Consider the following 14128-nt stretch of genomic DNA (forward strand, 5'->3'; position numbering starts at 1 on the left):
CTCCCTAAAGCTAGGCAGGGTGTGCTCCTCCACAAATACAGGCTGAAAGGTGCCTATAAGTGAATGCTGAGACCCTGGTTCACTTACCCAGTTGGATCTTTGCATCTGCACTTCTGTGTTTGCTCCAGATTTTACAGAGGTTAATTGCTATGTAATGGTCCTATAGTCACTATATGTAATTTTCCTCCTTTATTTTATGAGTAGTGCTTTGGTTACGGTTTTGAGTAGATCAGTTGCAACTATCTTTTAAAAAAATCGGTAAAATGTAAATGAAATGGAAGCAAACTTACTAATTTTTGTTTGGTTTTAGTTGAAAATTTACTAAGTATGTATGGTTGCTGTGGAGAAGGCTGTATGTTAATGAGACCCAGACAGAAAGTAAGATTGCCGTGGTCTCTTTTCTTTTCAGACAATCAGAAAAGTGGGTGGATTTGTGAGGGTTTTTTTTCCAGTTACAGCAGAATTACTGTTATTCATTGTTGTAATCATTCCTTGCGTTGCATTCCTTGCTATGATAGAGCATACCTTAATGTGGGCGGTAATTCCATATATTTATCTGAAAATACTTGGTGTTTCAAGATCAGTAGTGCACTTTTTAACATTCTGCAACAGAACTACAAACTTTATAGCCACAATCATGCTTGAATTTTCTGGCATGCAGCAAGGTATACGTACCTTTGTTTTGAAACACTCTTATCCAGCAATTAATTTGACTGCCAGAGTGGGTAGTAATTGGAACTCTCATTAACTAGTGCAGCTTTTGTGAACTGCAAGTTCAAGTACAATTGCAATTGTAATGTGACTGTAGTAACAATTAATTAAAAATAGGTCAGAATTAAGTTGGAAGACTAGTCTTTCTTCACACTGTAGTCAGAAGAGTAGCTGTAGAAAAAGCACATCTTTTCATTGGATCTGGTTCCTCTGTGTGTTAAAAGCCAGAAAATTTTAGTAGTGACAGCTGGTGAATATTTTCCTACGTCTTCCTCCCCCCATTGTATCCAGTAACAGCCTTGAACCGTCATTGCTCTGATTCTATCATTCAGGAAGCAGGAGGCAACCGCTGACAGTCAGCGGACTGTACTTAAGCATCAGCACGCCCTCAGGAAGCAGAAAAAGTGGAGCATGGCACAGCAGACATGTCACTTCACCTGCTGTGCTTGGCCTCCTCCCCTTTATTTTTCTTTCCCCTACCTGGCACAAGATGACAAAAGATATGAGGGAGCCAAAAGGGAGTGGAAATAGCCTGAAAAGATGTTGGGCCTGAAAAAGGCTGGACAAAAGGCACCGGCACCATTTGTTTTTCTTATTCCCTGCCTGATCCCAGCAGCCTGAGATGTGGTGGCGCTGCTTTCCAATGGCACTGTCATTTGCCTTCTTTCAGCTGCTCTCGAGTTTCGTGTCACTTTATTGGCTCAGAGCTGCTGTTTCCAGGCTCCTGGCAGCAGCCTTGCCTTGCTGCGGTCCCTCAGGAGCAGCAGTGATGAGCCTCTGACTTGAGAACGTTGTGTTTGGTCATTCAGTGAAATCTCCTTTTGCCCTCCCTTTTTCCAGCCTTTTCTTCTGCTCGCCTTTGCCTCCGCTATCATTTTGAGGATGCTGTTTTGGAATCTCAGTACATGTGAACTCTTACATGGCATGACACTAGCTGCCAGGGCCCCTGGCCCCTCTCTTGCCAGGGTTAGAGGGGTGGCTAGCCCTTGCAGACTAGAGTCTGCACTCTTAGTTTTCAGCTTCCCCCGCAACATGCAGACCCAGTGTGCTTGTCTTGTTCCTGGGCTTGCAGCCAGTTCATATGCTGTTTGGCCAGTACCCAATTTTGCTGCTTTTGAGGAGGGTCATGGGAAAATTAAATTATCTGAGGATGCACAGCTTGCCTGTGGGACACTGATCCTCGCTGATCCCCGGTGTTACTCACATTCTGCTTTAGGAAATTTACTGTTTTGGTTTAACACTTCAGCTTTTCAACTGGTTCTGACCCTTCTTCTTGCAGGCTGGAATTCCCAACCTCAGTGAATCCATAAACATTCTATCAACTTCTGGGAAGCACAGAAACGTCTCTTGCATTGTGAGATAGTTAATTTGGGTAGAAGAATAATTTCAGCAGTAGGCAAAGCAATTCCCCCTGAAAATAAAAACCATAATCCCTTATCTTCCTCTTCACAGGGTCTCTCACTTCTCTGCTGCTGAGATTAATTTTAAGTATGTTGGACTACTGTGCCATCGATAACAACAAGAGCTAATGGGCACAAGTTGCGATAATAAAAATTCCAATTAAATACTAGGAAAAGAAGTTTCCACTATGGCAGGGGTCAAGCACTGGAACAGACTGCCCAGAAAGGCTGTGGAATCTCCATCCTCAGAGATGTTCAGTACTCAACAGAACATGGACCAGAGCAACCTGATTACGGTGGCTCTGCTGCAGAGATCCTGTCCAACCTAAGGGACCTTATGATACCATCCAATATAGATCTGATGTCTGGGGCTGGATTTTATCTCTGGTGACAGGGTTTCTTCCTGCAGAGATATGACATGCCTTCCTTCTTGAAAGACTGGGGGGGTTTCTCTTTGTTTTATTACAGAAAGCCTCTAAATGACATCTTCTCTTTATGCAGAATCCCTTTTGGAATCTACCTCACACTTGGCATCTCTTTAATTTTGGTAATTTAGAAACAGTGTTGTGGCATAGAAGTATTGTTTGCAGTTACTGGTAACGTTCTAGGAAATGGAGCCCATCTCCATGCACAAGTAGCAAAAGTAATGTCATCTCTTCTGTTACAGCTGTTGCAGCTCAGGCCATATGCTCAGCAAAGGGACCTTGGCATTCTTTCAAATGGGGATAGTCGCTCTTTAAGTGTCTCTTTTCTACACAAAGTTTGATTCAGAATGTGTGTAACTGAAGTTTCTCTTCAGCTCCAAGTTGTCTTTTACCTCTGTGAATGTGCAGTAAGATCCCTTACAGAATAACAGATTGTGACTCTGGTGCTCCTTCATAGTCTAGGACAAAGAGAAGTCACGCTGCCCGTTGGGTGCAGGATCGTATCTTCAGTTTAGGTCCATTTATGGCCTAAAGGCTGTCAAATATCCTTCTGTTAAACTGTATGAAAACGCTTGTTCAGAATTATCACTTGTCTGTAGATTCCTGATTCAGGAGCATGCTTCTGATTGCAAACTGATTTCTTTTTTCTGCAAGGGTTTGTTTCTTTGCCACATCCAGTGCCAGGCAAAATGTAGGGGGAATGGCGAGGGATGACGTCCTTTCATTCCTAACAGTGCTTGTCTCTCTTAGGAGTGTCCTATTATTTTATTTAAGTTTGTGAGGAAGGGAGGGTGTCAGTAATACAATAGCTAGTGTGGTTCAAGTTCTCTAAGTATGACAGTAGATACAGTTTGAAAGAGTCCTCATGAACCAGGTTAGCAGAGCAATTTCTGCCAGGAAAAATACGGTTGCACTTAGATGACCTGGTTACTTATATTAGCAAAATTGTGTGGGTCATGTTAAAACCCAAGTAGTTTCCAGGCTGACAGTCACAGTAAATGCTTGACCTTAAGACATGGTTTAGCTACACCTGTGAGGTGTGAGAATAAAGGAACCTGCAGTACCCTTTTTACTGTTTTACTGACCTTAACATCCTTTCTTTTCGATTAAACCTAAGTCCCTCAGACAGTGATGCTTAGTTTGTCTTAAACACAGAGTTGTTTTCAAGCCATCAACATACACAACTGGTAAGTTGTACATGCTGTGGTCGTGAAATACGTAGTTGGGTATGTTTTTATTCGGAACTGATGTATGGTATTTACCTTGATTACAGATGAAGAGCTAGCATTGGATCACAGCCTCGACAGAGATTTAAGGGACTACCAGAAACTATATTGGGAAAGAGAGTTCAAACCTGTGGCAGAAAAACTTCTTGATAGAATTCAAAGCCATCAGTCCTTTCTTCCAACTGTGACCATTACTCCATTTTAGTATTTTAATCGGGGGGAGGGGGGGGGGGTGTTGGTGGGGTTTTTTTGTGTGTGTGTGTGGTGTACATTGTACAGCTTTGTATTTCCAACATGCCTGTACGTTGCCACCAGTAAACATGCTGGAGAGCATAGCAATTTAATTTTTAAAAAGTCAGGAAAACTTGGCATTTATACACTGGATACTACCTTTTGAGAAGCTTGTATGAAAATTTTGCATGTGTAATTACTTTTTACAATATATTTGAGCTGATCAAACAGCTGTTCAGTGTGATTTGTCTATTAATTGCAAAGTTTCTTGGCTAGGAAAATGAAACAAAACTACTTGCTGAACTTCTTTTTAAAAGGTAAATTACCACTGAGTACCTGGACCCCTGCGGTACCAAAAATGCTGTGCACTGTAAAAGAATGTTACATGTTACAGGAGCCACGTCTTACCTACAGCCTTTGACATGCTTTTATGTTATAGGAAATTCTGTGACAGAGTAACCTGATGTGGTTGGGGCATTCTGCTGTGCTGTGTCATAAGCTTCACTCTTTAGATTGAAAGCTGTCAATGGTCGGGGGCAAGTTGCTCCCCTTTCCTTGGAGATCCCCTTTTCTTTACCCAGTGCTGTGTGGCTGGGCTATCCCAGCTCCTGCCCTGATGCCGTGCGGTATAGGTCCAGCTGTGCTGGGAAGAGGCTCTTCTGAATTAGGGCTTCACATCTTAGGGCAAAACATCCCTATCCCTGACGTAAAGGATGATCTTAGCTAGACTGGTGTGTTTTTCTTTCAGTTGTTCCCATGTTCCCAGGAGCCACCTGTCTGCCTGTACTTCTGAGACCCTCTTGGCCAGCTGCCTTCCCTGGGCTTGTGTCTCCATCCATGGGGCAAAAAAAGGCTCTACATCCTTCACATTCCTTCTGGCTGCTGCTGGCTTGTTCATTGCTGTTTTCATCCCTTCAGTGTGTGAAAGTCCCTGCTGTAGCCCATGGGTTAGCTCAGCAGGTGCACCACTGGCCTCAGGCATTAACAGCCCAGCTGGCTACAGAAAGCTCTACAGACCTGACCCATTTGTCTCTTTTCTGACCTTAGATGATGAAGAATAAACCGCTGTGCGGCGGCTGCCAGGCTCCTGGCTCTGATCCGAGGGTCAGCAGCTTCGCACTGTGCTGTGTGCAGCAGAACAAGTCTCCAGCTTGGCAGTCCTGTCGGGAGAGGCTGGAAGAATTTGGTCTCCTGAGGCGACAATTCAGAGCTCCCCCAGTGGCACCGCTGTACCTTCAGCAGTGCCTGCACATCTGCTTCCAGGTGAGAAGATGAAGTGAGGAGGCTGGGAAGTAGAGCAGGAGTAGAAGGGCAGGGAAACATTTTCCCTAGGTTAGGTCCCCTCTTCTACTTCTTTACTGTCGGTAGGGCAGGGGAGCGGGGATTTCACAGTCCATGTTTTGGGAGCGGTGAGGAGGAAACTTCAGTGAAGATAATGAAATTTGCAACATCTCTTTTGTCCTGGTAGCTCCAGTATTTCTTGTGACCAGCAAGGCTCAGCCCCACAGCGGTCACTTAGGGAGGGCGTGTGGCAGCCTCCATCGCTGCAATCCGCAGGATTCAGTACGGTTTGGCTCCCGTAACAGCTCTGCTGAGCTCAGAAGGATCTCAGTTATCATTCCTTCTTTTGCTATTTTAATTTTAGCTGAAGTTGAGAAGATAAATGGCTTCAATGCCCCATTTGTTTCTTGAGAAAAAGAATGGATTTGATTTTTGGGGGTGTTAAAGGATAAGGGGTTGGTACTCCCCTGTGGGGAGGGAGCTACAGGCATTTGTTCCTGGCATTTGCATCAAGGCAAAAGGCAGGTGGGCACCAGGCTGCGTAGTGCGGGGTGGGACGCAGTGGAAGAGGCCTTGGGGCCGAGTCCTGTCAGCAGGTCTGACCAGAATTGATACGTGCTGAGTATCTGTCAGAAGGGAGCCTGAAGGTTTGGGTTGGAAGGGACCTTAAAGATCATCTAGCTCTAACCCCTGCCATGTCCCATGGGCAGGGACACCTTCCACCAGACCAGGCTGCTCAAAGCTCCTTCCGGCCTGGCCCTGAACCCTTGAGGGACAGGGATCCACAACCTCTCTGGGCAACCTGTGCCAGTGAAGAATTTCTTCCCAATAGCTAATTAAATCTGTCCTCTTTCGGTTTAAAGCCATTCCCCTTTGTCCTGTCACTACACGCCTTTGTACAAAGTCCCTCGCCAGCTTTCTTGTGGGCCCCCTTTATGTACTGGCAGGCTGCTATGAGGTGTCCCCAGAACCTTCTCTTCTCCAGGCCAAACCCCAACTCTCAGCCTGTCTTCACAGGAGAGGTGCTCCAGCCCTCTGACCATCTTCCTGGCCCTCCTTGGTCCGTGTCCCTGTCCTTCTTCCGTTGGGGGCCCCAGGGCTGGATGCAGTACCCCAGGTGGGGTCTCAGGAGACCCGAGTAGAGGGGAAGAATCACCTCCCTCGACCTGCTGGCCACACTTCTTTTGGCACAGCCCAGGATACGGTTGGCTTTCTGGGCTGCGAGTGCACACTGCTGGGTCACGTTGAGCTTCTCTTTAACCAACACCCCGAAGTCCTTCTCCCCAGGGCTGCTCTCAATCCATTCTCCACCCCGCCTGTATCTGCTTGGGACTGCCCAAGTTTTGCAAGGATGCCCAAGGTGGGTATGCGGGCAATTAAGATTTGTTCCAAGAAGACGCTAGGGCCTGGAGCGCTGCGTAGTGTGTCCCGTAGCACAGGGCAGGTTTGGGTATCCCACAAAGCTGGGGCAGCCACTGTGCGTCAGCTGAGCTCGCGTTCAGCAGTTGGCCTGAGCTGCTTCAGGAAGAGGCGCGTTCAGACCAGACCTGCTGGGTCGAGCAGAAAGGGCAGCAGAAGCCCTGGAGCATCTGACAGCAAAACCCAGCAGGGGCTCCCACGGAGCTGCATGGGCCTGCGTGTCTCTGAAAAAACAACTTGTGAGTAACAGCCCCAAGATGCTGAATTTCTGTGTATTCGTATGGCTTCTCCTCCCATGAGAGCAGGAAGATTGTTGTGGCCTTTGCCACAAACCTCCGTGAAGCAGCTCTGCTGCGACTTCAGGTGCCCATTCCTGTTCAGCAGCCACATCCTTGGTCTCTGTCACGCTGTTCATTTTTCTCTGTGGTGGGGAGCGTGTGCACACACACGTGCACACGGTTTTGAACTGAACCTCTGAGGAGGACAGAAAGGTAAGAGCTGCTGGAGAGGGCTGTTAGTTGCTGCTCCTGGGGCAGACAGCTCTGCCACGCTCCTTGAAGCACAGACTCAAATTCCCATGTGGTTTTTTTGTTTGGTTTTTTTCTTAATAGTGTCCCACCAGGGCCCACACAGCAGCCAACCATTCAGTTCCCATCGCTCGTGCTGGCGCACACCCTCCTGTCACGTATCGCTTTTTGGACTGGATCCCCCATCGCCACATTCTTTTGGGGTGAGCTGCCAGCACTGCCAGCACCTGCAACAACCGAGGTGCACAAGATGTTGCTGCTGCACTTCACAGCCACGGGCTGCGGCTCTGCAGGAGCTGCCTGGGAGCTGACGGGGCTTACGGCCCACGGCACAGGGGGCGGCTCACGGCTGCCAGTGCCCGAGGCAGTGCTGGGGCTTGTCCCCCCTGCCCTGGCATCGTACACAGCTGCTGCTCTGTGCTGCAGTCACCACCTCCACGGAGCATCTGGGGACTTAGCGGGGTTTGTCTTTAAAGACAAAAAAAGGGTTATCTTTGGTTAGCGCCTTGCTTGTTCTCTTCTACTTGGGGCCACAAACATCTCTGCACTTTTCATGGAAAATCCCCCCACATTTTCAGGCCCTTTCTCCACAGTAAGCAGCTTGGTGTGTATTTAGGAGTGTCTGCGTTGGGGTTAGTGCTCCGTTTGGAAATGTGACCGCACCAGACCACTGCCACGCACACCGCGCTGGTCACCGCTTGCAAAGGGAGAGTGCCCGCAGGTACCGTGCGTGATGGGACCGGCCAGTTCAGGCTTCTCGGAAGATCTGATGTGTACCTTTGACCCCCAGAAAGCAGCAGAATCTCCATTTACAGACTGGAAAGACACTTCTGCGTGCTTAGGCACGGCGCAGCTTTGTGATATGCCCTTTGACAGGAAAGTTTTGCTCTGGTTTTGGAACATTAAAAATCCTGTATTTTTAGTTAAGAGGAAACAGCAGATGCTTCCTGTTAGTCACAGTTTTTGACAGTTTATTAATCTTTCTCCCCTAGATCTTTTTAGATATTTTAGCTTCTTGGACTGTAAACTTAAAACTGTTCTCACAATGTTTCGTAGTAAGAGAAACCAGTCCGAGCCAACTGAGAACCAGGCCAGAAATCTTAATTTAATTCTACCTGTGGGCTTGCAAATAAGGTTCCGACCTTCCTGTAAGGAGGTGGGAGTTCCTACACTTGCACTACAAACTGTTGCAGCCAGCTGCAGGAGCATGGCCAGGAGGGTTTGTCAGCCCCTTGCAGCAACTCCTGCTGCCGTTTACCTCCTGCCGTAAATTCCTCAGCCTGACTGCACAGACGGGGCTGTGCCTCTGATGCCAGATATCCTTTTGGCACTAGCCTATGAAAATTAGCAGCACAATCTAGAACTAAGTTCACTACTGGAGGATTTTAAAATCAGTTTAATTCTTAAAACAATATTCAGAGTAAGTGATTACATAAACATGCAGTTGGAATCTCTGATCATATCAGGCCTGTGAGGAAAGAGAAAACCCGACACCCGAGGGTGGAGGACTATGGGAAAATAGGTGCTCCTGCTGTAGATTTAATGAAGATCTACATCAATTTTTTTAAACTTCAGTTTTCTCCCATCATTTTAGACTCAGCTGAAAAATTCGTGGCTTGTTGTTTGTCTGCTCAGTTACTGTTTCAAACATTTTAAAATGGTCTTTGAACCAGGAAGTAAACCAGTAAGAACAGAAGCGTAAAGTTAAATGACACAAGAACACGAAGAGAAAAAGTTGTTACCTTTATTTAAAAAATACCAGTAATACTGACAAATTTAAAAAGCAATTCACACTCATACAAAAGTATTCATGTGTTCTCCAAAACCTCTGTATATTAAACGTCAGCATTTTGATCACGTTTCGATTTACTAAAAATAGTTGGGTTTTAGCCTAGTTATTTAAGCAACTGCAAAAATCAGTAAGACCAGCGTTGGGCGTGTAATACAGTAGGACTGTTTGGCAGTCTGGAACAACACTCCCACCCCTTGTCCTAGCTCCTCCTTGAAAAACAGGACAAGAAGCTACTCCACGCTTCACATCATTAGATCTCTCAAAAGCTCTGAGGACTCGAGTCCTCTTCTTTCGGTAGGAAGACCATTGCACTTTGGAGCTCACCAAATAATGCTGAACAGATGTCCTGTAGCATTTTAAGGCTAAACTATGTGAGAAAATCGACTGCTATCTTTCAAATGATCAGTGTGGACAAAAGAGGTTTAGTTCTGATTAAAGAAGGAAATCTAAATAACAAGGCTTTTCTGAAACCACACACAGTAAAGGCTCAGACAATAGCAGTGCTCACTTTCAGTTTTAGCTTAACTGGAACAGCCTGTGTCTGTTCACTCCACCAGCACAAATAGCAGCATCAAGATTTTCTAAAATTATTCTCGTAGGGAAAGCAAATGTCATCAAGTCCCACTTCTTTTCACGCTCCAACTCCCGTAGTATTTGCCTTAACACAAGATCTATATATCTATCGTTTGCTATATTGCCACAAGTTCATAGAGTGTCCCGTGCTGTCTAAAGCCAAAATACCATGAGCAGGCAGCACTTCTGCACAACCCTGTCTTTTCAACTGCCAAGTGGCAGCAGCGATATTCCAAACACGGAAATAGCTGAAACTAAAGGAGTTATGGCACAATGGGCATCTTAACTGATAGCTACCGTTGGTCCTGAGGCTTCATATCTTCCTCTGCCATACTGCAGCTGCAGAACATTCCAACGTCGACAGGCAGCCAGAGACATCAGGTCATATAGCGAGTAATAGCTCTCAGAGCATAAAGTAGTTCGGCTTGCATCCGAGCTTCTACCAGAAGCAAATTTACATGGACCTTTGAGAAAGAAAAGAAGTTACGCTTTAACAGCGTGCCCCAGTGAAAGGAAGTCTGTGGGGCTGTGGTTTGTCCGTGCAGTAGCAGTGGGGGAACACTTTGTGTTTCAGCTACCCAGGGAATTAGTTCTCTCTCTAAAACTTGCGGAGGGCGGAGAGAGCGAACAAATGCTGTGCGCAGCGCGGCGGCACAGCGCAGCGCTAGGGCAGAGGGATGCTGAAGCAGGGCCGGCTTCAGAGGAAGAGGCAACTCATCCTTTAGGAGCCCATCCGGTTTAGCTGGGGAACACAAACTTTCAAGCACAGAAGCCCTTCTTCAGCAGCAGACTATATGCAGCTTAAACATAATTGTTCAAATTTTGCTTAATTAAGCAAATCAATTAAAGCCAAAAGGGTGGTTGGTACCTGCGGAGCAGAGGGGGGCTGTTAGCAAAGGAAGACGTGATAAGGGTGTTTGCCCCTGTGGGACAGAGAAACACAGCGGTAATTACCACCTGAACACCACGGTGCAGTTAGCCGAGGTGAAGTGCAAGAAAAATCCTAACATGCCATAAACTATTATCTTCATTGAGCCAGAGGTGTTCAGTAGCTACCGGAGGTAAGAATTTTAGTTCCCCAGCTCACCTCCTCAACGTCTTTACTGTATTTCTTTGAGGACTAGATCAGAAACCATGTGGGGGAGGAAGTAACAAGTACCCTCTCACTGACAGCAGCCTGGCTCTGAATTTGTTCTGCCATGTAGTAGCTGTGTGGATTAATTCACATGATTTCCATGAGGACGGGTGGTGACTGCATTCAGTGACGCACACACGTAGAGTCCTTGGGGTCTGATGGCTATGGAGATGCAAAGTTTTGGGCTTTAAAGAAAGATCTGTGTGCTTGGAAAGCTTGTCTCTATCGGTTAGTCCAACCAAAATAAACATAGGCAGTATTTTACTTGAACAACCTTAAATGGCTGTAGCTATAGTACCCCTGTTATAACTGGGTGTCTCTATTTTCACAAGGAGTTTAGCAAGAAATAGAGCCTCTGAGATAAAAACAGTGATTAAAGCACCTTTGTTTCAGCACTGTATCAGCATTCGTTTCTAACGGAGCCTAGAACTGTTTTTCCAGAGAAAAAGTGGAGGACGTGAACTTGATGGAGTAGACATCTGAGTTAACAGCAAGAAATACTACTGGGAGGTGCAATTCAGACTATAATCCAGCAGCAGGAATTCAGGCTTTAACACGAAGCAAGTATTTCGGGGCCGTTGCACTAAAGATGACCACAGGACTGCAAAGACCTTGGGCCAGCAAGCAAGCTGCTCTAGCTCTGAGGCCAGCGGGTGGATCCCACCACTCCCCTGCTCCCTGGGACACAGGCAGCACCAGCCGACAGCAGAGGAGAAAGCTGCAGTTGAGCTGAAGCTCTACCATTGACAGGCTTAACTTCCCCACACCGTTCCAAGCTTGGCCCATGTCAGCTGTTAGTAGCAACATGTGGTAGGAAATGAAAAATTGTTTCAGCCTAGGAGGCACGACACCTCCTAATGAATTATCTGAACACGAGCAGAACCCCAGTAACATCAGCTAAAGCTTCAATGGCTGGCTTGGTAGCTGTGGCTGTTAGCGTGGCAAACGTATCCCTCAGCACACATGCAAACTGTACCTTCTCAGAGTGTTCAAACTGCCTCCAGAAGCTATCATACATTCTTTTTGTGGTCTTTTCAGGAGTGCAAACCACAGTCTTGATATAAACTTTAAAGCTACGATCCAACAACTGATTAATTTCACCATAGTCATAATCATCGTATCTGTTTGGAACGGAAAGGAAAACAGTCATTTTCATGAATCAGTTATTTCACTTGCATTGTTTCTAAGTTCCTATGGCAAAATAAATTATTGTGTAATTTGTACCACTACTGGCCCTCCCCCATTAACAAAAATATGTTTAAAAATACATGCACGTTTGCTTAATAAATACCTTTGCTTCACCTCAAGACAGAAAAACAAAAGCTGGCGCTACAAGTCTGACACGTTTAGAACAGAAGCAGTAAAACTGACCTTATTCCAAACATACAATGAATATAGTTCCAAATAGCTCGTCTTAGCATTGAGGTATCCACATCTTTGTGCGTGGCCATTGTGTTGTAAGTCAGATTATAAGCAATATGAAACTTCTCATCAAGTAGTTGTCCCACATCTGGGTAAAGACGATTAACCAAGGAATAGCCATGGTCTTCCCAGGAATAATCCTTAGAATAAAGAAAAATCCAGAAAGGAGCATTTCAGAAAAGAGCTTGTGAAGACCTAGCGCTCAGTGTAATTTCTCTCAGGGCAGGTAATCCGGGGGAGGGGTTCATTTGCTTGCTGTAAGCCTTCTCACCCGTGGGGCAGGAAGGTACGGCACTGCCACTTCCAGGTTTGGTGCCTGGCACAACAAACAGATTGCGCACTAGGCCTCCTGACAGCAGAGCCCTTCCTTTTACCTGAACACGAAAGGTGGGCACGTGCATTCCGTGTCTGGAGAAGTCTTTGTAGCCATAGCTGGTATCCTCAAAGTGACGAGACACATCTCTCGTTGCTGCCGATTCTTCATCTTCTGTCAATTTCAAACAGAATTTCACATTATTTCAGTTAGAACGAACTGGAAGTGTACTAGCAGAACTATTGCAGAAGAATGGGAGTCTGTGCTTTTTAAATAAACATACAGTTTCACTGGACTACCTGTATTAAAATTCTTTGATACAGCTCAGTGTGCCTACAACTATGGTTTTTTAGAGGCAACTCCATGAAAAACACCCAGATTCTTTCTTAGAGACAAACATCCTTTTCTCCCTTCTTTTGTGTACCAGTCTTCATCCCACCCCCTAAGTCTAGAGGACACTTTGATCCTAACTCAAGGGATCTGTAAAAAAATGTCAAGGGAAAATCTGTTTTGGAACAGAGCTTATTAGATTAGATTATTAATGATTCCACTTCTGTGGGAAATTTCTATTAAACATAATATTGGTCAGTGAGTGTTAGGGTGTGTTTGAGAGAGGCTGACAATCTCGGCACTGCTTTGCTTTTAAGTGTTCCTGGAAGAAAACAAGGCACCCCTAATTCTTGATCCCTTCAAAGAAATGGTAATGTTTTTGAGACAGCTGATAACACTTTTTTTTTGCTTTTGTGGTAGAATTTCTTCAAGTGATTTGGAAAAGTCTAAATAAATATATATACACACTACATCTGTTACCTGAAGAACACACGAACATGCTTTCTCTCTTCTCTCTTTCAAAACGTGTAGCCATCTCTTCTTGGCTGGCTTCCTCTTCATCTCTACACTCCTGCAGCTGCTTCATTTTCTCCATAAGAGCTTCAACTTCACAGACGGACTCTGTAGACTTGAAAAGGAGAGAAAAACATTTCATTTCCATGTAACAAGAACTGACAATGATGGCAGAAATTTTTAATCCAGAAAATTTAAACACAACTTACGTTCTTCATTTACATCTTTAAATACTGATTTTTTTGAGAAGAACAGTACTTGAAAGAAATCTGTACTGACCCAATGGTTCACATTTAGACATCATCTTTTCTCAGTTTGATCCCTAGTATTTTTAGCATATCTTGGGAATCACAGCTTTTTGGAACAAGTAGTTCTCACATTAAAAGTAATTTCTCTTACTTAATCTAAATGTTTAACAACTGAAAAACAAGGAGTTGTAACAGAAATTCTGATACAGGAAGTAACCACAACTTACTACCCAACTGTATTTTTCTACTTCTCTGCTCAGAGAGAAGAAACATATTGAAGGAAAAAGGAAGAGTGAGTGTTAGTGCAGATTTAACGAAGCCTCAAAGGAATGCTAGCGCAAGATAACCTTATTTCACAAGAACTGTTTTAACACCGCAACACAATATTAATTCAGTATCTGGTCTTGTAAAAATCCATCAGCATAAAGCAAAATAACATTATCTTAATGTACACATTTCTGCCCCTTTCCTCTCTGCCTCTTGCAGTTTGCTCCTTTGGAGAACCAGCAAACTCCATCAAACAAAATTTAAATGCCACCTACAACATTGCAGTAAAGTCTCACAGGCAGGGAACCTGCACTG

At 45.2% G+C, this 14128-nt stretch overlaps 2 protein-coding genes across 5 annotated transcripts in view; one reads left to right on the plus strand and one right to left on the minus strand.

Annotated features, from left to right (window-relative positions):
• Positions 1-5915, plus strand: part of ARMC2 (armadillo repeat containing 2) — a 68840-nt gene extending 62925 nt beyond the window's left edge. Inside the window, exon 18 of the mRNA XM_037392929.1 lies at positions 3810-5915. Within this exon, the coding sequence (XP_037248826.1) occupies positions 3810-3967 (158 nt within the window). The 3' untranslated portion in view covers positions 3968-5915. The remainder of the gene's footprint in view (positions 1-3809) is intronic.
• A 3029-nt stretch (positions 5916-8944) lies between these two features.
• Positions 8945-14128, minus strand: part of SESN1 (sestrin 1) — an 85161-nt gene continuing 79977 nt past the window's right edge. For all 4 annotated transcript variants that reach the window (XM_037391241.1, XM_037391244.1, XM_037391242.1 and 1 more), the window contains 5 exons: positions 13266-13413; positions 12517-12629; positions 12092-12282; positions 11697-11841; positions 8945-10049 (listed from right to left, as the gene is read on the minus strand). In XM_037391241.1, the coding sequence (XP_037247138.1) occupies positions 9963-10049; positions 11697-11841; positions 12092-12282; positions 12517-12629; positions 13266-13413 (684 nt within the window). In that variant the 3' untranslated portion in view covers positions 8945-9962. The remainder of the gene's footprint in view (positions 10050-11696; positions 11842-12091; positions 12283-12516; positions 12630-13265; positions 13414-14128) is intronic.

The sequence above is a fragment of the Falco rusticolus genome, chromosome 6, assembly GCF_015220075.1.
Source record: "Falco rusticolus isolate bFalRus1 chromosome 6, bFalRus1.pri, whole genome shotgun sequence".
Lineage (NCBI taxonomy): Eukaryota > Metazoa > Chordata > Aves > Falconiformes > Falconidae > Falco > Falco rusticolus.